Consider the following 23,055-nt stretch of genomic DNA (forward strand, 5'->3'; position numbering starts at 1 on the left):
CATTAACTCATTTGTTATTTTTCTTGGATGACCAGATACACAAGATTCAGTGTTAGTAGAAATTTTTCAGGTTAAAAGTGATATTCACGATTTTTTTGTGAGCTCATTTCTTTTCTGCCTTAGTGACAGAATTGTGCATCCCTAACATGGTAAATTTACATAAATACTGTAAAGCATTTTCAAAACTTAAATGTCTTTCAATTTTAAATAAAATTGATGGTCTGTCACAATAAAAAGAAAAGACATTGCCTCAAATGGTCAAAAAAGCTGAAAATGTTAAAGTTTTATACTTGAAAAATAAAGTAATACCATTTTGAAATATGAAAGCTCTGTAACCTTCTGCTTATAATACTGTTTCCCTTAAACATCTAATTTTGTTGATGGCGCTAGTGATAAAGAATCTGCTTGCCAAGGATATACAGTGGAAAAAAGACAACCTCTTTAACAAGTGGTGCTGGGAAAACTGGTCAACCACTTGTAAAAGAATGAAATTAGAAAACTCTCTAACACCATACACAAAATTAAACTCAAAATGGATTAAACATCTAAATGTAAGACCAGAAACTATAATAAAACTCCTAGAGAAGAACATAGGCAAAACACTCTCCAACATAAATCACAGCAGGATCCTCTATGACCCACCTCCCAGAATATTGGAAATAAAAGCAAAAGTACACAAATGGGACCTAATTAAACTTAAAAACTTTTGCACAACAAAGGAAACTATAAAGAAGGTGAAAAGACAGCTTTCAGAAAGGGAGAAAATAATAGCAAACGAAGCAACAGATAAAGGATTAATCTCAAAAATATACAAGCAACTCCTGCAGCTCAATTCCAGAAAAATAAATGACCCAATCAAAAAATGGGCCAAAGAACTAAACAGACATTTCTCCAAAGAAGACATACAGATGGCTAACAAACACTTGAAAAGATGCTCAGCATCACTCATTATCAGAGAAATGCAAATCAAAGCCACAATAAGATACCATTACACGCCAGTCAGGATGGCTGCTATCCAAAAGTCTACAGGCAATAAATACTGGAGAGGGTGTGGAGAAAAGGGAACCCTCTTACACTGTTGGGAATGCAAACTAGTACAGCCGCTATGGAGAACAGCGTGGAGATTTCTTAAAAAACTGGAAATAGAACTGCCATATGACCCAGCAATCCCACTTCTGGGCATACACACCGAGGAAACCAGAATTGAAAGAGACACGTGCACCCCAATGTTCATCGCAGCACTGTTTATAATAGCCAGGACATGGAAGCAACCTAGATGCCCATCAGCAGACGAATGGATAAGGAAGCTGTGGTACATATATACCATGGAATATTACTCAGCCATTAAAAAGAATTCATTTGAATCCGTTCTAATGAGATGGATAAAACTGGAGTCCATTATACAGAGTGAAGTGAGCCAGAAAGATAAAGACCAATACAGTATACTAACGCATATATGGAATTTAGAAAGATGGTAGTGATAACCCTATATGCAAAACAGAAAAAGAGACACAGATGTACAGAACAGACTTTTGGACTCTGTGGGAGAAGGCGCGGGTAGGATGTTCTGAGAGAACAGCATCGAAACATGTATATTATCAAGGGTGAAACAGATCACCAGCCCAGGTTGGATGCTCGGGCCTGGTGCACTGGGAAACCCAGAGGGATCGGGTGGAGAGGGAGGTGGGAGGGGGGATCGGGATGGGGAATACATGTAAATCCATGGCTGATTCATGTCAATGTATGGCAGAAACCACTACAATATTGTAAAGTAATTAGCCTCAAACTAATAAAAATAAACGGGAAAAAATAAATAAATGTAACTGATACTCTAGAAAAAAAAAAGTTAATTTTTTATATGGTGTGAAATTGGGGTTCAGTCTTATTCGTTTGCCTGTGTCTTAACGGTCGTCTCAGTTTGATTTGTTAAAAAAGCTAACCTTCCTCCGCTGAGTTGCTTTTATGCCTTTGTCAGAGATTAAATTGTATTATCTCTCTTGTTGAGGGAGAATTGGCCACATATATAAGGGCTTGTGTATGGAATTTCAATTAGATTCCATTTTCTGTATGTGTGCCTTTTTATATTTTTGGCTGTGCCACGTGGCTTGTAGGATCTTAGCTCCCAATCAGAGGTTGAACTTGCTCCTTCAGCAGTGAAAGCATGGAGTCCTAACTACTGGACCTCCAGGGAATTCCCTGTATGTGTATCTTTATGCCAGTACCACATTGTCTTGATTACTGTAGCTTTATAATAAGTTCTGAAAGTTGAAAGTGTGAATCCTCAAACTATTCTTTTTCAAGATTATTTTGGTTATACAGGGTTCTTTGCATTTCTATGTGAGTTTTAGAGTTAGCCTGTCAAGTTTTTGCAAAATAAGCTGAAATTTTGATGCTGATTGAGTTGAATCTGTAGACTAATTTGGGGAATATTGCCCTTTTTTTTAACAGTATTAAATTTCAGTCCATGAACATGGACTGTCTTTGCATTTATTTAATTTAGTTTCTCTCCATAATGTTCTGTAGGTTTCAGTGTATAAATCTTCAGTGTACTTCGTAAGTATTTTATTTCTTTTTGATGTTATTGTAAATGGAATTGTTTTCTTAATTTTAAGATTGTTCATTAGTGTATAGAAATATAATTGAATTTTAGATATTGATGTTTTATTCTGCAGCTTGCTGAACTCAGTTATTGGTTCTAATGGTTTATTTTTTCATAAATTCCTTAGAATTTTCTACCTACAAGATCATGTAATGAGTGAATAGAAATAGTTTTACTTCATCCTTTTCAATCTGAATGAATGCCTTTGATTTCTCGTCTTGCCTAATTGCCCTGGCTAGAATCTCTAGTACAATGTTGAATGAAAGCTGGTGAACAGGCATCCTTGTTTCTGATTTTAGAGGAAAACATTCAGCCTTTCTCAGTTAAGTATGATGTTAATTGTAGGGTTTTTGTAGATGCCTTTCATCAGGTTGAAGAAATTCCATTTTATTTATTTGTTGATTTTTTTTCTGTTACTGTTATGACAAGGTGATGGATTTTGTGAATATTTTTTCTGCATTTATTGAAATGACTGTGATTTTTTATCTTTATTCTGTGACTGTTCACAACATTGTATTGATTTACTATTGTATGCTGAACCAACCTTGTGTGCATACTTGGTCTACAATCCTTTTTATGATTCAGTTTGCTAGTTTATTATTAAGGATTTTTGTGTTTATATTCCTAGGATCATTGGGCTGTAGTTTTATTTTTCTTGGGATGTCTTTGTCCATTTTATATATATTATTTAATTTTCACATATTTTTGGATTTCCTTCTGCTGTTGATTTTTAAGTTCATTCCATTGTGGTCAGAGAACATATGTTGTATGATTTTAATCCCTCCAAATAGACTGAGACTTGTTTTATAGCCTAACATGTACTGTATCCTGGAGAATGTTTCCTGTGGACTTGAAAAGAATGTATATCCTGCAGCTGTTATGGAGTGGAGGATTCTGTAAATGTCTTTTAGGTATACTTGGTTTGTAGTACTAATTTTTTTGTTGACCTCTATCTAGTTCTAGCTATTATTGAAAGTGAAAGTCTCCAACTCTCTTGTTGAATTGTGTATTTTTCTTTAGTTCGGTCAGTTTTTACTTCCTATGCTTTGGGTCTCTGTCATGAGATGTGTATTTGTTTAGAACTGTTATGGCCATCCTTCCTTATATTTAGTAATAAATTTTCACATAACTTCTATTTTTTTCCAATATTTGCATAATCACTTCAGCTCTCTCTTGGTTTCTGTTTTCATAGTGTGTCTTTTTACGTTCTTTTATCTTCCTGTTTTTATTGACCTTTGTTTCTGTCATTGTGAAGCGTCCTTCTTTGTCTCTAGTAATATATTTCTTATCTTGACATCTGTAGGCATACCTTGGTGATACTGTGGTTTTAGTTCCACGCCACTGAAGTAAAGCAAATACCGCAATCGAGTGAGTCACATGAACTTTTTGGTTTCCTAGTACCTAAAAAAGATGTTTATATTATACTGTCATCAGTAAATACGCAGTAGCATTCTATCCAATACTTTGGCCACTTGATGTGTAGAACCAACTCATTGAAAAAGATCCTGATGCTGGGAAAGATTGAAGGCAAAATGTGAAGGGGGCAGCAGGGGATGAGATGGTTAGAGAGTATCACCAACTCAATGGACATGAATTTGAGCAAACTCAGGGATAGTGGAGGACAGAGGAGCCTGGCAGGCTGTATATAATCCATGGGGTTGCAAAGAGTCAGACACAACTTAGCGACTAAACAAGAAAAACAGCATTATGTCTAAAAAAATGTACATACCTCAGTTTTACAATACTGTATTGCTCGAAAACTCTCACCATCATCTGAGCCTTCAGTAAGTCATAATATATATTTTTTGCCTCCCTGTGAATAACTGCCTACTGATGAGGGTGGTGGTTATTGAAGGTATGGGTAGCTGTGGCATTTTCTTAAAATAAGAACAATGAAGTTTGCTGCATCAGTTTTGACACTGTTTCATGAATGGATTCTCTGTAACATACAGTGCTGATTGATAGCATTTTATTAGAAGAACTTCTTACAAAATTGGAATCAATCTTCTCAAACTTGCCACTGCTTTTTTATCAAAGTTTATAAATATTCTGACTCTTGTTGACATCTCAACAATCTTCACAGGATCTTTACCAGGAGCAGATTTCATCAAGAAACTATTCTCTTTGCTCCTCCATTAGAAGTAACTCATCATCTGTTCAGCTTTTATCATGAGATTGCAACAACTTAGTCACATCTTCAACTCAGCTTCTAATTCTAGTTTCTCTTGCTGTGTCCACCACGTCTGCAGTGACTTCCTCCACTGAAGTCTTGAACCCCTCAAAGTCATTCATGAGGGTTGAAGTCAGCTTCTTCCTAACTTGTGTTAGTGTTGATATTTTGTCCTCTTCCCATGAATTATGAATGTTCTTAATGGCATGTAGAATGGTGACTCCTTCCCAAATGATTTTTAATTTCTTTTGCCCAGATCTATCAGAGGAATCAACTATCTGTGGCACTAAAGCCTTACAAAAGGTATTTCTTAAATAATAAGACTTGAAAGGTAAGATTACTCCTTGATCCATGGGCTGCAGAATGGAAAGTTTATCCACAGGCATGAAAACAACATTAATCTCATTATACATCTCCATCAGAGCTTTTCGGTGACCAAGTGCATTGTCAGTGAGCAATAATATTTTGAAAGGAATTTTCTCCTGAGTAGTAGGTCTCAGCAATGGGTTTTAAATATTCAGTAAACCATGTTGTTAACAGGTGTGCTGTCATCTAGGCTTTGTTGTTCCACTTGTAGAGCACAGGCAGAGTAGATTTAGCATAATTCTTAAGGGCCCTATGATCTTTAGAATCACAAATGAGCATTGGCTTCTACTTCGAATCACCAGCTTCTTTAGTCCCTCATGAGCGAGTCAGCTTTTCTTTTCTTTTTCTTTTTTTTGGTGGTGGAAGAGAGGTATATTTCCTTGTTTAATTAACCATTAATTTTTTTCTTCTTTTTTGCTTTTATTTTTTTAACATTTTTATTTAAATTATGAAAATATGATAACATGTTTACAGGAGACTTGGAAAATACAGAACAAGGTTACATGTAGTTCCACTATATATTACAATTGTCTTTTTAAATAGATATATTTTTAGTAGATTTTTAGTTGGAATTTCAATATCAAACTCTCAAAAATTAATAGACTATACAGAGAAGTAGAATGATATAGTAGACCTGAAAAGCGCTCTGAACCAATTCAACATAATTAAGATTTATACAGTTTCACACAACAGTAGGATACAAATTCTATTCAAGGTTACTTTCCGGATGCATGAGACAAGTGCTCAGGGCTGGTGCACTGGGAAGACCCAGAGGGATGGGATGGGGAGGGAGGCGGGAGGGGGGATCGGGATGGGGAACACATGTAAATCCATGGCTGATTCATGTCAATGTATGGCAAAAACCACTACAATATTGTAAAGTAATTAGCCTCCAACTAATAAAAATAAATGAAAAAAAAAAAGTGAAACATAAATGCCTTAAAAAAAAAGGTTACTTTCCATTTACAGTTATTACAAAATGTTGGCTATATTCCCTGTGTTGTGCAATACACCTTTGAGCCAGTCTTACACTCTTAGTTTGTACCTCACTCTCCTCACCCTTATATTCTCTGTCCCCTACACTGGTAACCACTAGTTTGTTCTCTGTGTCTGTGAGTCACTTTGTCTTTTGAAGCTTTAATCCCAAGCATTGATTTCTCCTCTCTAGTAGTGCAAGTCCTGGATGTCATCTTCTTCCAATATGAGGCTATTTTGTCTGCACTGAAAATCTGTTGTTAGTGTAGTCACCTTCTTTAATTACCTTAGTTAGATATTCTGGATAGCTTGTTGTAGCTTCCACATCACCACTTGCTACTTCACCTTTCAATTTTGTATTATGTATGGCTTCTTTCCTTCAACTTCATGAAGCAACCTCTGCTAGCCTCAAACTTCTGCAGCTTTCTCATCTCTCTCAGCCTTTGTAGAACTGAATAGAGTTAGGGCCTTGCTGTAATTTAGGCTTTGGCTTATGGGAATGTTGTGGCCAGTTTGATCTTCTACCTGGACCTCTGAAACTTTCTCCCTGTCAGCAATAAGGCTGTTTGGCTTTCTTGGCGTTTGTGTGTTCACTGGAGTAACACTTTTAATTTCCTTCAACAACTTTTCCTTTGCATTCACAACTTGGCTAACAGTTTGGTACAAGACACCTATCTTTCAGCCGACTTAGCTTTCAACTTGCCTTTCTCACTCAGCTTAATCATTTCTAACTTTTGATTTAAAGTGAGAGATGTGCTACTCACTCTTCCTTTCACTTGAATGTGTGGAGGCGATTGCAGGGCTGTTAGTTGGCTTAAATTTTAATACTCTTATGTCTCAGGGACAAGGTAGCTTGAGTGGGAGTGGGAGAGAGGAGTGGGAGAGAAACCAGAGATAACCAGTTGGTGAAGCAGTCAGAACACATACATTTATTTTTTGCTCTTCTAAACAGGCACAGTTCATAGTGCTCTAAAGCAATTACAATAGTAATATCAAAGATAACTGATCACAGATCACCATAACAAATGTAACAATAATGAAAAAGTTTGAAATATTGGCAAGAATTGCCAAAATGTAACAGGTGGCGCTAGTGGTAAAGAACCTGCCTGCCAATACAGGAGACATAAGAGACACTGGTTCGATCCCTGAGTTGGGAAGATCCCTGGAGGAGGAAATGGCAACCTACTCCGGTATCTTTGCCTGGAGAATCCCATGGACAGAGGAGCCTGGCAGGCTACAGTCCATGGGGTCGGACAGAGTCGGTCACGAACGAAGCAATAGCATGAACAAAACACAGAGATATAATTGAGCAAATGCTCTTGGGAAAACAGTGCTGATAGACTTGCTCTATGCAGGGTGGCCACAAACCTTCAATTTGTAAAAAGCGCGATGTCTGCCAAGCACAACGAAGCAAAGCAGTGTGAAACAAGGCGTGCCTGGGTTCTGTTTGATGCTGATACAGCCGCTCCAGCCTCTGTGTGTACATGTCTTTTTACATCCTTTTGTTTCAACCTCTTTGTGTCTTCAAATGTAAAGCGTATCTGTTGTGGACAGCATGCAGTTCAGTCCACTTTTAAAAAACCATTCTGCAAATCTCTGCCTTTTGGTTAGAGCCTTTAGTCCATATTCATTTAATATATTACTGGTAATTATAACAATATAATTATTTGATAAAACAAGGTTTACAACTGCCATTTTGCTATTTGTCTTCTGTTTTATGCCCTTTTGAGCCTCTAATCCTCCATTGCCACCCTGTTTGGCTTTAAGTAGATATTTTCCAGTCTGCTGTTTTAATTCCCTTGTTTTTTCTTTCACTGTGTAATTTTTAAAGTTATTTTATTAGTGGTTGCCCCATAGATTACTTTTAACATCTTAATCTATAACAGTGTAATTTGGGTTAATGCCAACTTAATTTCAGTAGCGTACAAAACATTCCTGCAATATAACTCTGTTCTCTCACCCCTCCTTTGTGCTGTTATTATCATATAGGTCACATCTGTAGTTATTATAAGCCCATTAACACAGTTTTGCAATTATTGCTTTATGCATCTGTCTTTTGAATCAAGATAGGAGAAGAAACGGAGAAGGCAATGGCACTCCACTCCAGTACTCTTGCCTGGAGAATCCCATGGACAGAGGAGCCTGGTAGGCTTATAGTCCATGGGGTCGCTAAGAGTCGGACATGACTGAGCAACTTCACTTTCACTTTTCACTTTCATGCATTGGAGAAGGCAGTGGCAACCCACTCCAATATTCTTGCCTGGAGAATCCCAGGGACAGAGGAGCCTGTTGGGCTGCCGTCTATGGGGTCGCACAGAGTCGGACACGACTGATGTGACTTAGCAGCAGCAGGAGAAGAAAGACTCCGTTAATACTGTCTTTAATGAGAGGATGATGATGGGCCATGGAGGTGATGCAAATAAAGTTAATTCCACATTTGTGAATTTTTAAGAAAAAAATCCATAAAGAAAAGGCTTTTACTGGAAAAATATTTATTAAAATGTCAGTGTGATTAATTTTTAAATGGTGAAATTAATGATGGGTTTTATTTTTTGCTATTCATATTTTCTGTATTTTCTGCAATGAATATATATTACTTATTTGGTAATTTAAGACAAAAGCATAAAGGTATTTACAAACCAAATTGTTACCAAATGGAATGGGGTTCTTCAGTAGAACATACACCCTTTTTTTTAAACCACTACAGGTGAATCCCTACCTCTCTAATTTATTAGGTTCTTCAAAAATCTGTATTTTAATATATATCATACTAAGTTATTTTGCTTCTGAAATAATTCCAGGCTTACAAAAAAGTTGTAAGAATAGCACTATTTTTGCAACGTTTCTGTAAATCTTTATAAATAGCCATAATAAATCTGAAATTCTTATATAAACTTTGTTGAAGTTCTTAAAATATTAACATTTTATCACATTCTCTTTATTATTCTTTCTTTCTGTATATGTAAATACCCATATATGTATAATGTACATGTGTATATCAAAGTATTAATATATGTGTATTTTGTTTTTTTCTGAAATGTTTGAGAATAAAGACATGATACACCTTTACCCTTAAATACTTCAGTGTGTATCCTACAAATGGATATTCCCTTCTGTAACCTCAGTATATTATCAAAATCAAGATATTAACACTGATCAGGTACTAACGTCCTTTGAAGCCAAGAAGTAAAAACAAACAAAAATTCCCTATCTCACAACCTAATCCAGGATCCCATGTTGTATTTCTCTAGTCTGCCTCAATCTTTAATGACGTTGACCTTTTTGAAGAATACAGGCTGGTTATTTTTTAGATTGTTCCTCATTTTGGGTTCCTTGTGCCTAGAGTCAGGGGATGCATACTTGGCAGGACTGTCACAGAAATGAGGCTGTGCTGTTTACAGTGCGTCCTTTCGGGGGGCGCACAATGTCTGTGTCGTTACTGCTGATGTTAAAGGTCTTCCTCCACCCTCACCCCAGGAAGCGCTTCGCTTTGGGTGGGTTTTGTTGGGTAATTGGTTTGTAAACAACAGAAATTTACTTCTCACAGTTCTTGAGGCTGGGAGTCTGAGATAGGATCCCAGCATGGTTGAGTCCTAGTGTGGCCCTCCTCTGGGTCCCAGGCTGCCGTATTATGGTATGGAGAGCAGGGAGAGGACACAGGCTCTTCTGTGACTCTCACAAGGGCAGTAATCCCATTTGGAAGCTCTTAGTGTTCACGGCTGCCAGGTACATTGGATATTTCATACATGATTTGATCTGTTAACTTCCTGTGGCAGTTAATGGTGGATATTCCATAGTAATGACATATTCCCATCATCCAACTGAATTCTGTTTTTACATACCTTAATTCTACTTTAATCTTAGGTTCATAAATTGAAGCATTTAACAAGTGTACAATTTTAATACTATCTTAAACTCTATACATTTGGTCCTTCTCAACTCCTTTAAGTAAAATTGGTTTATTTACAGAATTTATTAATTAAAAGTATTTCTTAAAGATGTTGTGCTTTAAAAACTGAATTATCCTCAAATATCATAACTCTAAATTTACTTCATCCACCACCCCTCACTCTTCACCTCCAATTTATATCATCTTCTACTCCATTTTTAATTTTTATCACCTTCCTGGTTTTTGTCTTGTTTTCATCCTAATTTAGCCATGAACCTGAAAAAAATTTGTTGCATTCATTTAGATAGCATTCATGTGGGGTTGAAAATTCTTTTTTAATGTGCTTTTCAATCATTTCTGTCTTATATTTATGCTCCTTTGCTTCATTGAGGCTAAAGGTGAATTTTTTAATGAAATTATTTTATTTTTAATGATTACAGAGTAGATTGTGAAAATGGATAGGTTTTCAAAGAACCTAGGTACTGGGCCATTTGGGAGGAGATGTTCTGTTTGATTTATTGCAGATTATTGTAGCAAGGACTGATGGAAAGTCTGACAGTTACTCTGTTGATAGTTTGAACTTTGTGTGAATTATTTTCCATTTAAAAATATGTTTTAAATACCTGCTTTGTGCTAGGCAGTAGGTTTTAGAGATATAGAAGTTGTCAGAAACAGGGTCTTTGTCCTTATGGCTCACTTGTTTTAATGGGGACAAACACAGAATAAATCACAAATATTATAAATGTAAAATTGTATCTGTGAGTTATGTTATAAAGGAGAAGTTCAGCATGATAAGGTTATAAAATAATTAATGGTATTTGGCGATGTTTAGAAGTTCTTTAAAGGCTTTTCTCTGAAAGAGTTTAGAGTATGTAAGAGTTAAGTAGATTGAAGAGGGCAGAAAGATGAGTTCAGGAACAGAAACATCCCTATGGAGAAGGACAGATATAGATGGGTTTGAGAGAAATATAGGGGGTCTGATTACTTAGTCTTAGTGGTCGAGATGGGAGACTAGGGTTTTAAGAATGATCCTGATTTCTGTCTGTGCTGCCAAATGAATGTGGTACCTACCGTTCACTGAGTGGAAAGAAGGGAGCACAGCTCTAAGGTTTGAGAAACTCCAGTGTTTGTGGCTCGGAAGGGGAGGATATACAAGAATAGGAGACAGAAGGAACAGCAGACCCCAGAGGAAAGGAGCAAAAGGGCTATTCTGGGAGGCTAGGGGAGTGAATCTAGCATACCAAGAAGAGGAAGCATGCATGTCAGACATTCCTGGAAAGTAAGATAAGGACTGAAACATGTCCATTGGATCGAATGATACAGCATTCAGTGTGGTGACCTTAACAACTGCCACCTTGGGAGAGCAGGAACTCTGGAATCTATTGGTGTAATACCAGGAGCTAGTCAGTGTGAGGAAATGGAGATAGCAGGTATAGATAATAACTCTAAGGAGAAATTTATCCCCTTGGTGAAAAAAGGGAAAGAAGAAATGGGATGGCTGCAGGTAAAGGTAGATTGGGTACTATGGTGAGATAGAGTTCATTCTTGAAGACTGAGATGAGTTCACTTTCTGAGGGAGTAAGGATTCCACACTGATAAAAGCGGAGACTGTTTCAGGCGGTCTTGGTATAAGATGTGACTATGAGAAAGAAATGTGGAATCCACGCTCTTGGCATTAATGGCTACCATTAAGTGTCTACTTTGTGTTAAACTGAAAAAATTTTAAGTAGTCACTAATTAGTTTGTTTCTTTAAACTGTAATCCCTTTTTGTCAGAAGAATGATGAAAATGGAAACTGCTCAGGGGAAGGAATTGAATTCCCTACGACAAATTTATATGAACTGGAAAGCCGCGTTTTGACAGATCACTGGTCCATACCTTACAAGCGGGAAGAGTCACTAGGCAAATGCCTGTTGGCATCTACCTACCTAGCAAGACTTGGTAAGTTCATACCTCAAGACACAGGAGGAGACTTCTTTTTTGATAGGAGGCCTGGCTTTAATCTTAGCTCCTGTCATTGCCCATCTCTGATTGTGTACTCTCTTAATCTTTCTTAGTGAACGCGTCGCTCAATCAAGTCGGACTCTTTACAATTGGACTGTAGCCCGCCAAGTTCCTTTGTCCATGGTATTCTCCAGGCATGAATACTGCAATGGGTTGCCATTTCTTTCTCCAGAGTTCTTCCTGATCCAGGGATCAAACCTAGGTCTCCCACATTGCAGGCAGATTCTTTACCATCTGAGCCATCAGGGAACCCCTGTGAAATGTGTTGTATGAAATCAGCTGCTTTCTTCTAGCTCCAATAGAGTATAAGAGTCATTAAATATATTTGAAAATTCATATTAGAGAAATTTAAATTAACATATTCTAAAGAGGAGAAAGTGCTGTTTATTTAACAAGCATATTATGCTTATTAAGTGCTTGGCACTGTCTTAAGTGCTTTCTGGTTGTTGTTCAGTCACCCAGTCATGTCCGACTCTTTGCAACCCCATGGACTGCAGCACGCCAGGCTTCCCTGTCCCTCACCATCTCCTGAAGTTTGCCCACTTTCATGTCCATTGCATTGGTGATGCCATCCTCTCGTCCTCTGATGCCCTCTTCTCCTTCTGCCCTCAATCATTCCAAGCATCAGAGTCTTCCAATGAGTCGGCCTTTCATATCAGATGACCAAAACACTGGAGCTTCAGCATCAGTCCTTCCAACAAGTATTCAGGGTTGACTTCCCTTAAGATTGACTGTTTGATCTCCTTGCTGTCCAAGGGACCTTCAGGAGTTTTCTCCAGCACCACAGTTCAAAGACGTCAACTCTTTGGTGTTCTGCCTTCTTTACAGTCCAGCTCTCACAACCGTTCGTGACCACTGGAAGACCATAGCCTTGACTATACGGACCTTTGCCGGCAGAGTAATGTCTGCATTTCAACACACTGTCTAGGTTTGTCATGGTTTTCCTGCCAAGAAGCAATTGTTTTCTGATTTCATGGCTGCAGTCACCATCCACAGTGATTTTAGAGCCCAAGAAAAGGAAATCTGTCACACTTCCACCTTCACATTATATTATTAAATAAAATATCACTAGGTTGGAGAATATGTGTCATCATAAGGAGGCTTCTATACTATGCATATATTATATATTAAAGAGAAAATGGGCTTCCCTGGTGTCTCAGATGGTAAAGAATCTGCCTGCAATGCAGGAGACCTGGGTTTGATCTCTGAGTCAGGAAGATTCCCTGGAGAAGGAAAGGGCTCCCACTCCAGTATTCTTGCCTGGAGAATTCCACGGACAGAGGAGCCTGGTGAGCTACAATCCATAGAGTCACAAAGAGTTGGACTCAAGTGAGCAACTGACACTTTCACTAAAGAGAAAATGATTTGTTTTTCATATTGAATTCAGTTATAAGTAGAATTGGGTTATTTTGTGAATTTTTTTTTTCCTCATTAGAAGTGCATACTTTACTATCATGATTAAGTAAGAGGCACATCAAAAGGAAATATTTTGGCTAGCTTCCATGGTGTGTTTATGACTGGCTTCTCAGCAGCAGCATTTATTGAGTGCCTGAGAGAATGCAGGTACTGTGCTAAGTAGGGGGCCTGAAAAAAGAAAATGTATGCAGCAGTCTCCCCACTGATAAGGAAAATCTGTTACTGAGGTTTTTTAAGTGTATTCTGAAGGATAATTTTACAGTGGATTCATTCACTCACTTACCGAGTATTTATCACGATGCCAGGCACAGTTCTGTGTGTTTTACTGCGCAGAGTTCAGTTTGTTTTAGGGAAGAAGAGTGATCTTGGCATTTATTGAAAATAGTTGTGTTTTTAGTAGAGATGTTTAGAAAAACAATAATGGCTAATAAGTAGCTGCTGTTGCTGTTTTAATAGCTATTTTGTCAGATCATTGGCAGTTACTCTGACATGGAAATATAAGTCCAACCATTTCAATTCTAATTAGTGTTTATTATACTATTAGTAAATATATATATTAATAATATAAACATATCCTGCTATTAATAAATAATTTAATGCTGTAACTATTTCTCAGTCTGTTCCTTTATCAGAATGTATGTCTTCTGCTTTTAATAATCCCTTAAGAATCAAGGTTTCTATGATAAGTAGTTCCATATGTATGAATTTGGAATGATATATGTGATTTCTACAACTACCTAAAATCTCAATAAAGCATATTGTTTCATTTATTTTACTAAGGTCTTTCCGAGTCTGATGAGAATTGTAAAAGATTTATGGATAGGTGTATGCCTGAAGCATTTAAAAAGGTAAGAAAAATGTGCTGGGCTGATTTTTTTTTTTTTTGGTGGGGGTGAAGCTGAACAGGCTTTTTGTTTCAGTTTTAGTTTTTCATATGTGAGCCCAGTTTATGAATCCTGTTCAACTAAGTAAGGCTCTACTATGAAAAAAATAGCTCTGAATTTGGGGCTCAGAAATGATTTGTTTCTTCTATATTTATTCTTTACACATTTCTTCATTTAATATCGCTTTTACTTTCTTCTGTTTAACTGCTAAAGAATAGGTTAAGGCTCATACTAGGAAATTAGACATCTTACTAAACTATGGATTGTGGCACTTAGATAATATTTATTTATGAAAATATAGGTTGTTTTGTACTCACTATTCTACTGAGACAGAAGTGGATGTTTAAACTACAGGAAGTTTAACTGGATTGAATATTGTATCTGGCAAAACGACATGCAGACGGCAGCATCTCTTTTGGACCTGGACTGATGTGCTCGCCCCCATTCTGGTCACATCTGCTATAAAGCAGTTTTTCTTAATAGTGAGAATAGAAGATCATAGGACTTGTGTTTCTGAAAGCAGTCTAACTCGGCATGGCTGCCTCTGCAGGACTTGAGTCCTGAATCCCAGCAAGAGCAGAGACAACGTCACAGACACTGTTGTTTTTTCCCAGCATATAGCCAGTGCCAAGAACAGAGAAAGAGCTCGGTAAATCTTTGTTGAATGAATAAATGAGTCTCCTGCTGTCTCAGTAGTTCTGGGTTTTGACATCCATTTTTGTCTCAAATGCAAGTAAGTTACTACAACTACAGATGGATGAAGTTTGTATTTATCATAAAACCCAGTAAAATAAACTGTTCATTTGCAAACTATTATTCCTGTCTGCATTTTGACAGAATCTCCATTGATTCGAGGCTTAAGGGAGACCAAAACTAATTTTAGGATCGAAAACAGCTTCATCTTTGTAAAAAGGGAGCAATCTTTTAAAATTGTCATTTGGGCCGGGATTGTATGGAATCAAGATTTCTCTTCATTGTGGATGAATTCATCTCCCATTTTGTAGTTTTGTGGTTGTAACTTTTTAAAGAATTTTGTTAAGAATTACAGTAGCTGTTAAAAATAGCAGCCCTTTTATAATGTAACCACTGTGACACAGCACACTGGTCATGGGAGACCCCCTCTCCCAACAGCACGAGAGATGACCACCCTGCACGAGGACATCACCACATGGTTGGTACCGGAATCAGATGGGTTATATTCTTTGCAGCTAAAGGTGGAGAGACTCTATACAGTCAGCAAAAACAAGGCCGGGAGCTGACTGTGGCTCAGATCATAAACTCCTTATTCAAAATTTGGGCTTAAATTGAAGACAGTAGGGAAAACCACTAGACCGACCATTCAGGTATGACCTAAATCAAATCCCTTATGATTATGCAGTAGAAGTGACAGATAGATTCAGGGAATTAGATCTGGTAGACAAGAGTGCCTGAAGAACTTTGAATGGAGGTTTGCAACATTGTACAAGAGGCAGTGACCAAAATCATCCCCCAAAAGAAGAAATGCAAGAAGGCAAAGTGGTTGTCTGAGATGGCCTTACAAATAGCTAAGAAAAGAAGAGAAGCAAAAGGCGAAAGGGAAAGATATACCCACATGGAAACAGAGTTCCAGAGAATAGCAAGGAGAGATAAGAAGGCCTTTTTAAATGAACAATGCAAAGAAATAAAGGAAAACAATAGAATGGTAAAGTGTAGAGATCTCTTCAGGAAAATTGGAGATATCAAATGAACATTTTATGCCAAGATGTGCACAATAAAGGACAGAAATGACAAGGACCTGACAGAAGTGGAAGAGCTTAAAAAGGTGGCAAGAATACACAGACCTATACAAAAAAAGTCTTAATGACCCAGATAACCACAATGTTGTTACCAATTACTCACCTAGAGCCAAGACATCCTGGAATGCAAAGTCAAGTCGTATTAGGAAGCATTACAACAAACAAAACTAGCAGAGGTGATGGAAGTCTAGTTGAGCTATTTCAAATCCCAAAAGATTGTGCTGTTAAAGTGCTACACTCAATATGCCAGCAAATTTGCAAAACTCAAAACAGTGGCTATAGAACTGGAGAAGGTCAGTTTTCATTCCAATCCCAAAGCAAGACAATGACAAAGAATGTTCCAACTGCCATATAATTGCACTCATTTCATATGCTAGGACGGTAATGCTCAAAATCCCTCAAGCTAGGCTTCAGCAGTATGTAAACTGAGTACTTCCAGATTTACAAACTGGATTTAGAAAAGGCAGAGAAACCAGAGATCAAAGTGCTAACATCCGTTGGACCATAGAAAAAGCAAGGGAATTACAGAAAAACATCCATTGCTGCTTCATTGACTATGCTAAAGCCTTTGCCTGTGTGGATCACAACAAACTATGGAAAACTCTTTAAAGAGATGGAAATACCAGACTATGTTACCTAACTCCTGAGAAACCTCTATGCAGGTCAAGAAGCAACAGTTAGAACCAGACTGGTTCAAAATTGGGAAAAGAGTGCATCAAGTCTTTATATTGTCACTCTGCTTATTTATATGCAGAGTACATCATGTGAAATGCTGGGCTGAATGAATCCCAAGATTGCTGGGAGAAATATCAACAACCTCAGATATGCAGGTGATACCATTCTAAAGGTAGAAAATGAAAGGGAACTAAAGAGCTTCTTGATGAGGGTGATAGAGAAAAGTGAAAAAGCTGGTTTAAAACTCAAAAAAACTAAGTTTCAAAAAGCTAAGATCATGGCATCCAGTCCGATCACTTCATGGCAAATAGATGGGGAAAAATGGAAACAGTGGCAGATTTTATTTTCTTGGGCTCCAAAATCACTGTGGACGGTGACTGCAGCCACTAAATTAAAAGACACTTACTCCTTGGAAGAAAAGCTATGACAAACCTAGACAGTGTACTAATAAGCAGAGACATTACTTTGCTGACAAAGGTCCATATAGTCAAAGCTGTGGTTTTTCCAGTAATCATGTATGGACGTGATAGTTGGACCATAAAGAAAACTGAGCACCAAAGAATTGATGCTTTCAAATTGTGGTGCTGGAAAAGACTCTTGAGAGTCTCTTGGACAGCAAGGAGATCGAACCAGTCAATTCTAAAGGAAATCAACCCTGAATATTCATTGGAAGGACTGATGGCTGAAGCTGCAATACTTTGGCCACCTGATGCAAGGAGCTGATTCATTGGGAACGACCCTGATGCTAGAAAAGAGTGAGAAGAGAAGGAGGCAACAGAGAATGAGATGGTTAGATAGCGTCACCAACTCAATGGACTTGAATGTGAACAAATCCAGGGAGATAGTGAAGGACAGGGAAGCCTTGCATGTGGGGTCCATGGAATCCCAAAGAGTTGGACGTGACTTAGTGACTGAACAGCAGCAACAGCAGCAAACTGTTTGTAAAAGTGTAACAAATGGTCAAGTGGTTGTTGGGAGTTTTTTTTCTATAAAACTCTGAGCACATAAGTATCTTGCATTGTGTTCATTGTCATTCAATTATTAGAATTTAGAGCTATTAAAAAGATTTCTCTCAACCAGAAGAGCTACAGAATTCTGTTTCTTTAGACTTGTGTTTCCTGATATGATAACTCTCCCTGCCCTCTTCCCTGGGCTTTTCTTATAAGCTGCCTGTTTTTTAAAAACAGAAAAAAAATAATTAAGAGTGTAAATAATAAGCAGTTGTGTGAATAAGGTGCAGAAAAGGAATTTTGTTGTAATTTCTAGTTTCTTCACCTTTCATCTTCAGGCTAGCCTAGATTCTAGTGTATTCAGGCAGGTAAAAGCATGTAAATCTGGTCATAGTGCATAGTGATGTTTAAACCTTGTATACCTTTTCCCCACAGGGTGCTACTTGTCCTGCCCACCTTAATCTGGAAAGTAGATAGGACTCCCATTTTCAAAGTAAAAACTGAACAAATGAGATGGCAACAGAGGGAGTGGTGCTTAGCCCACATAAATTTTATTTTGTTACATGTGCTTAGTTGCTCAGTCCTGTCCAACTCTTTGCAACCCCATGGACTGTAGCCTGCCAGGCTCCTCTGTCTGTGGGGATTTTTGTTGTTATATGGAGCTTCTTCAATCTTAATCTCTGCTTTATTTTGCTTTATTATATGTTTTAAGTATAGGAAGGATAGATAGGCAGGCAAAAGAATTCTGGCAAAAAATACTAACTCATTGGCTTATATAAAATCAGTCTTATGGTTATTGTTCATTTGAGCAAGTGGTGCAGCTAGTTGCTATATAGAAAGTCTAAAGCTGAGGTTTTCCTTTACTGCTAAAGAAGTTTGGATTATTTCAGGATCTTAACCCTCTTGTTAAGTGGTTCTCAGTGTGGCCAAGGTGAAATTTTAATACCACAGTATTTTCCCTCTCAATGGAAATCTTACAAAAACATGAAACCACTGTACCCATTTGCTAGTATTTTATTAAGTGGAATCCTTTGATTTCTCATTCCCTGTTCTGGTGGTTATTCCTGAGTTAGACTTCCCCAAGGACTTAGATCAAAGTGGGGAACTTCAAAGATGAAGATTTTAGATTCTTATATGCCTTTTCCTTCCTTCCTTTTTTTTTTTTTTTAAATCTGAGATACTGATTATAAGATGTACCATTATGTTATACTCTGTGTTTTATATTTCAGAAAAATAACTGCAAAGTAAGCAGTGTTATAATGCCGTATCACTTAGAGCTATTTTTGATTTACTTAAACTTTAAAAAAAATTGAATATTAACTTTTATGCACACCAGAAAAGAAAACACAATCAAAATAAATTGGCAAGATATTCCTAAAAATTTTTTTCCCACTCAGAGCCATGCTGCCATCTGGTCAACAGGTGGGAAGATCCGTTTCTGTTTCTGAGATATAAATAATATGAAGAGAATGTGCATGTTCAAATCATGAAATACAGCATCCATTTCTTAGATTCCAGGAATGTTGATTAATAGTGACAGCCAAAGCATACTCATCTTAAAGCCTTGCTGATACTTTCACATTCATTATACCTTTTGGTATTAATATTTGTAACGTCTCTGTTAAGTGGGTAGGAGTTGTGCCTGTCATGAGACAGGAGAACTGAGTCTCTGGGAACCCAGGTAAATTCGCCCAAGGCCATGCAGCTAGAAAATAGTAGTGCCAGAAGTGAGCTCAGGTTCTTTCTTACTCTTCACCATTTCACCTCCCCTAGTAAAAATGAAAGGTAGAGAAACAATAAACATTCTCTTTTAACAAACTGTTTTAATATAAGGGAATTAAAGTTCAAAAAATAAAGCTAAGTGTTGACTGAAATAAATGAACGAGTAAATGGACTGCGGCTATGGGTCTGTTAAAGCAAGTCATATGCATAAAAGTATTATGATAATAATTGCTTGATTATTGTAAAGATTGCACTCATAACTGCAGACATTTTTTTTTTCTTTCCGAATAAGACTGTAAACTGCCCTTTTTGTTTTTATAGCTCCTGACATCAAGTGCTGTTCACAAGTGGGGTACTGAAATTCATGAAGGGATCTACAACATGTTGATGCTATTAATAGAACTGGTTGCAGAGAGAATAAAACAAGATCCAATTCCCACCAGTCTGTTGGCTGTGCTTACAATGGTACAGTATGTCTAAAATGAAGTCCTTTGCATTTTGGTTTTGTTTAAAATACCTACTACCTTCTGACTAGTAATTAGTAATGAGTCATAATGATATTATCGTTAAAGACATTCTTATATTTTTAAAGCAGAGCAGCCATTCTGTGCTTTCAGTTTTAAAGAAGTATATTAAATAGAATGAATAAAATGATTAAATTGCTTAATGATTAATTAGAATGATTAAATAGCTTTCCCTTTTGTCTCCCTTATTATTCACATCATAAATACTGTCATATAGGGTGCTGATGTAGTTTGGTTTCCAGGCTTTCCTCTGATTAGTAACTAGCTGCAAGAGCAAGCAGGGCTCATGTGTTCCCTCCTGCCTTTTTTTGCTGGGGCCGTCTCATGCAGCATCTGAGATCTTAGTTCCCCAGTCAGGTATGCAACCCATGCCCCTTGCACTGGGAGCATGGAGTCTTAACCACTGGGCTGCCGGGAAGTCCCTGCCTCCTAACTTCTGTCTTCACTGCCTTGTTGCCCATCTCTACTGGTGGCGGCCCTAGGACATTTGCAGTGTTGGCTTCACCTTGCCTTGGATCAGACCTCTGGTCCTAATTCCTCCATCTCTTTCCCCATAGCAAACATTGAAAAAAGCAGGAGAGTGGTACTTTGGCCATTTGCTCCTCAGCACTTGCTAAGGAGTATGTTTTGTTGAGATACTTGAAAGATTCCATTAATGAGGAAGTCCAAGGTGATATTTTTATCTTCTTTTCTAATGCTAATATGTGTTGCTATAGAAATAGATAATAATAATGTTTCTCTGTTCTGTTTGAATCTAGGCTTTTAATCCTGATAATGAATACCATTTTAAAAACAGAATGAAAGTGTCTCAAAGGAATTGGGCAGAAGTATTTGGAGAGGGAAATATGTTTGCTATTTCACCTGTATCTACTTTCCAAAAGGTAAACATAGTTTTGTTTCATAGTTTTATAAATAAATGTATTGAAAAAGATTTTGTCTGCTACAAAAATGACAGTTTACATGGAAAGATTAAAACAGCCCATGAAAAATGGCAAATACTCCATGTAGCTCATAAAATAGCTCAATATTTCAACAGTTTTTTCAGCTATTGCATATTTTTCCATAACTGTTAATTAACTTCATGAGGAACTTTATAGATTTGAAATGTTTGGTGAAATAAGAAATGACTGCATGACATGAAAAGTGCCCTATTTATTCAATTACCAGAACCCCTGTTTAATGGGTGTCCCAGTTTCTTAGAGACATTTGAGAAGCTAGAGCATTTGAAATTATTTGAAATGACTACTTATTGCTAGAAAAAATAGTAATTAATCTCATGTATAATTTTCTTCTAAACTCCACAAGCTTTAAAGCTTTTGTTTTTTTTCAAGTACAGGCCAATAGCTTCATTTTATATTTAAAGATCTATAACGTCCAGTAACCTACCCACAAAGAGCACATAATTCAGTGTGTTGATCAAACACTGTTTTGGTTTTGGAGAAATATTTGAAAGAAGTCAACGTAGTAGATAGGAAACTTGTCCATTGCTTTAGTAGAAGCAGAGATTTAGTTCAGTGATCGTTTGTTGAACATTTGCTGTGTGTCTGGCATTATTCTAGATTTTGGAGATATAAATAAATAATTCTTGCATAGATAGTTCTTGCCCTTAGTATAAAGAGTAATAAGACATTGTTTCTAACTTACAGCATAGTGGAGGAAATAGGAAAGAAAAAAAATCACAGTGTAACAAACAACAGGTGCAATTGTAATAATAATGTGCTGCTGCTGCTGCTAAGTCGCTTCAGTTGTGTCCGACTCTGTGCGACCCATAGACGGCAGCCCACCAGGCTCCCCCGTCCCTGGGATTCTCCAGGCAAGAACACTGGAGTGGGTTGCCACTTCCTTCTCCAATGCATGAAAGTGAAAAGTAAAAGTGAAGTCGCTCAGTCGTGTCCAGCTCTTCACGACCCCATGGACTACACCCTACCAGGCTCCTCTGTCCATGGGATTTTCCAGGCAAGAGTACTGGAGTGGGGTGCCATTGCCTTCTCCAATAATGTGCTATTCATGGGATATAGGGAAAGGAGTTGCCACCTTGGAGGGTCGGGCAGTACTCCAGGGAGGAGGTGAGAGCTGAGTGGAAAGGACAGTGGGTATATCCTGTGGAATTTAACCTCCACAGCAGCTCTGTGAGTTAGGTATTATTTTCACCCCCATTTTGTAGATGAGAAATTTGAGGCACACAGAGGTTAAGTACTGGTCCAAATTCACAAGCCTAGTTATAGCAGGGGCCTATGCAAGCTAGCACCGTAGTCTACATTCTTTATGTAGCCTTGCCTCTCAAGATATTAAAATCTCATCTTCAATATTGTCGTGACTGTTAAATGACAAATGTATACAAAAACACTGAACACAGTGGGTCACTTTTGTAAGTACTCAGCAAGTGTTCTTTCTCTCCCTTGCCCAGTTTACATATGCAGCAACAGACACCCAGAAACGTTCAGTCTCTAATTTCCTCTCGTTACCAGGAAAGGAATTCTCTCCTACAAAGGCCCTATATACGCTCTCCTCTCCTATTGCCTTCTCAAGCATTTTACACCTTAGCATTTCTGTTCTTTCTTTGGTATGCTCAATTTTTTTCTCTTTATTGATTACTCCCATTGTGTATTACATGGTCTAGTATTTTCCTGTCTTTAAAAATTCTGCCTTTGATACTGCATCCATCTCTAGCTTCAGCATTGTGCTCTGTCCCTCTTCACAACCAACCAGATGCAAGTTTCCATGTCCTTCCCTCTGTTATTCTTTTAGTGCTTTACTCTGACATTTTAACTTACGAACTAAACAGAGCATACATTTCATCACTGTCTTCACCCTGAGCAGTACATGTAAACCTTGGTACGTTCCGTGTGCTCATTCCTCACCTGACTCATCCTTTTGTCTTTATTATGCATTGTCTTAGTCCTCTCCTATCATTTTATTCCCCTCAGATAGGTACCATCAACCTTATTTTATGCGGTACTTTGACTCAGCCCTGTTTACACGCTATCTCTTTGTGTACCGTTTCGCCTGTATTTCAAGTCTTCCATTGGGATAATTTTTTTTCTTCTGGACTACATGCTGTAAATTGTCCTCTCATAAGGGGTCCATTGGTGGCTGAGTCTTTGTT

At 37.6% G+C, this 23,055-nt stretch overlaps 1 protein-coding gene across 3 annotated transcripts in view; it reads left to right on the forward strand.

Annotated features, from left to right (window-relative positions):
* Positions 1-23,055, forward strand: part of USP24 (ubiquitin specific peptidase 24) — a 136,385-nt gene that overhangs the window by 15,763 nt on the left and 97,567 nt on the right. For 2 of the 3 annotated variants that reach the window (XM_043875796.1, XM_043875798.1), the window contains exons 2-5: positions 11,775-11,940; positions 14,200-14,267; positions 19,747-19,890; positions 20,708-20,830. In XM_043875796.1, coding sequence (XP_043731731.1) covers positions 11,775-11,940; positions 14,200-14,267; positions 19,747-19,890; positions 20,708-20,830 — 501 coding nt within the window. The remainder of the gene's footprint in view (positions 1-11,774; positions 11,941-14,199; positions 14,268-19,746; positions 19,891-20,707; positions 20,831-23,055) is intronic. The other variant, XM_043875797.1, reaches the window with a different exon arrangement.

This window comes from Cervus elaphus, chromosome 20 (assembly GCF_910594005.1).
Source record: "Cervus elaphus chromosome 20, mCerEla1.1, whole genome shotgun sequence".
Classification (NCBI taxonomy): Eukaryota; Metazoa; Chordata; class Mammalia; order Artiodactyla; family Cervidae; genus Cervus; species Cervus elaphus.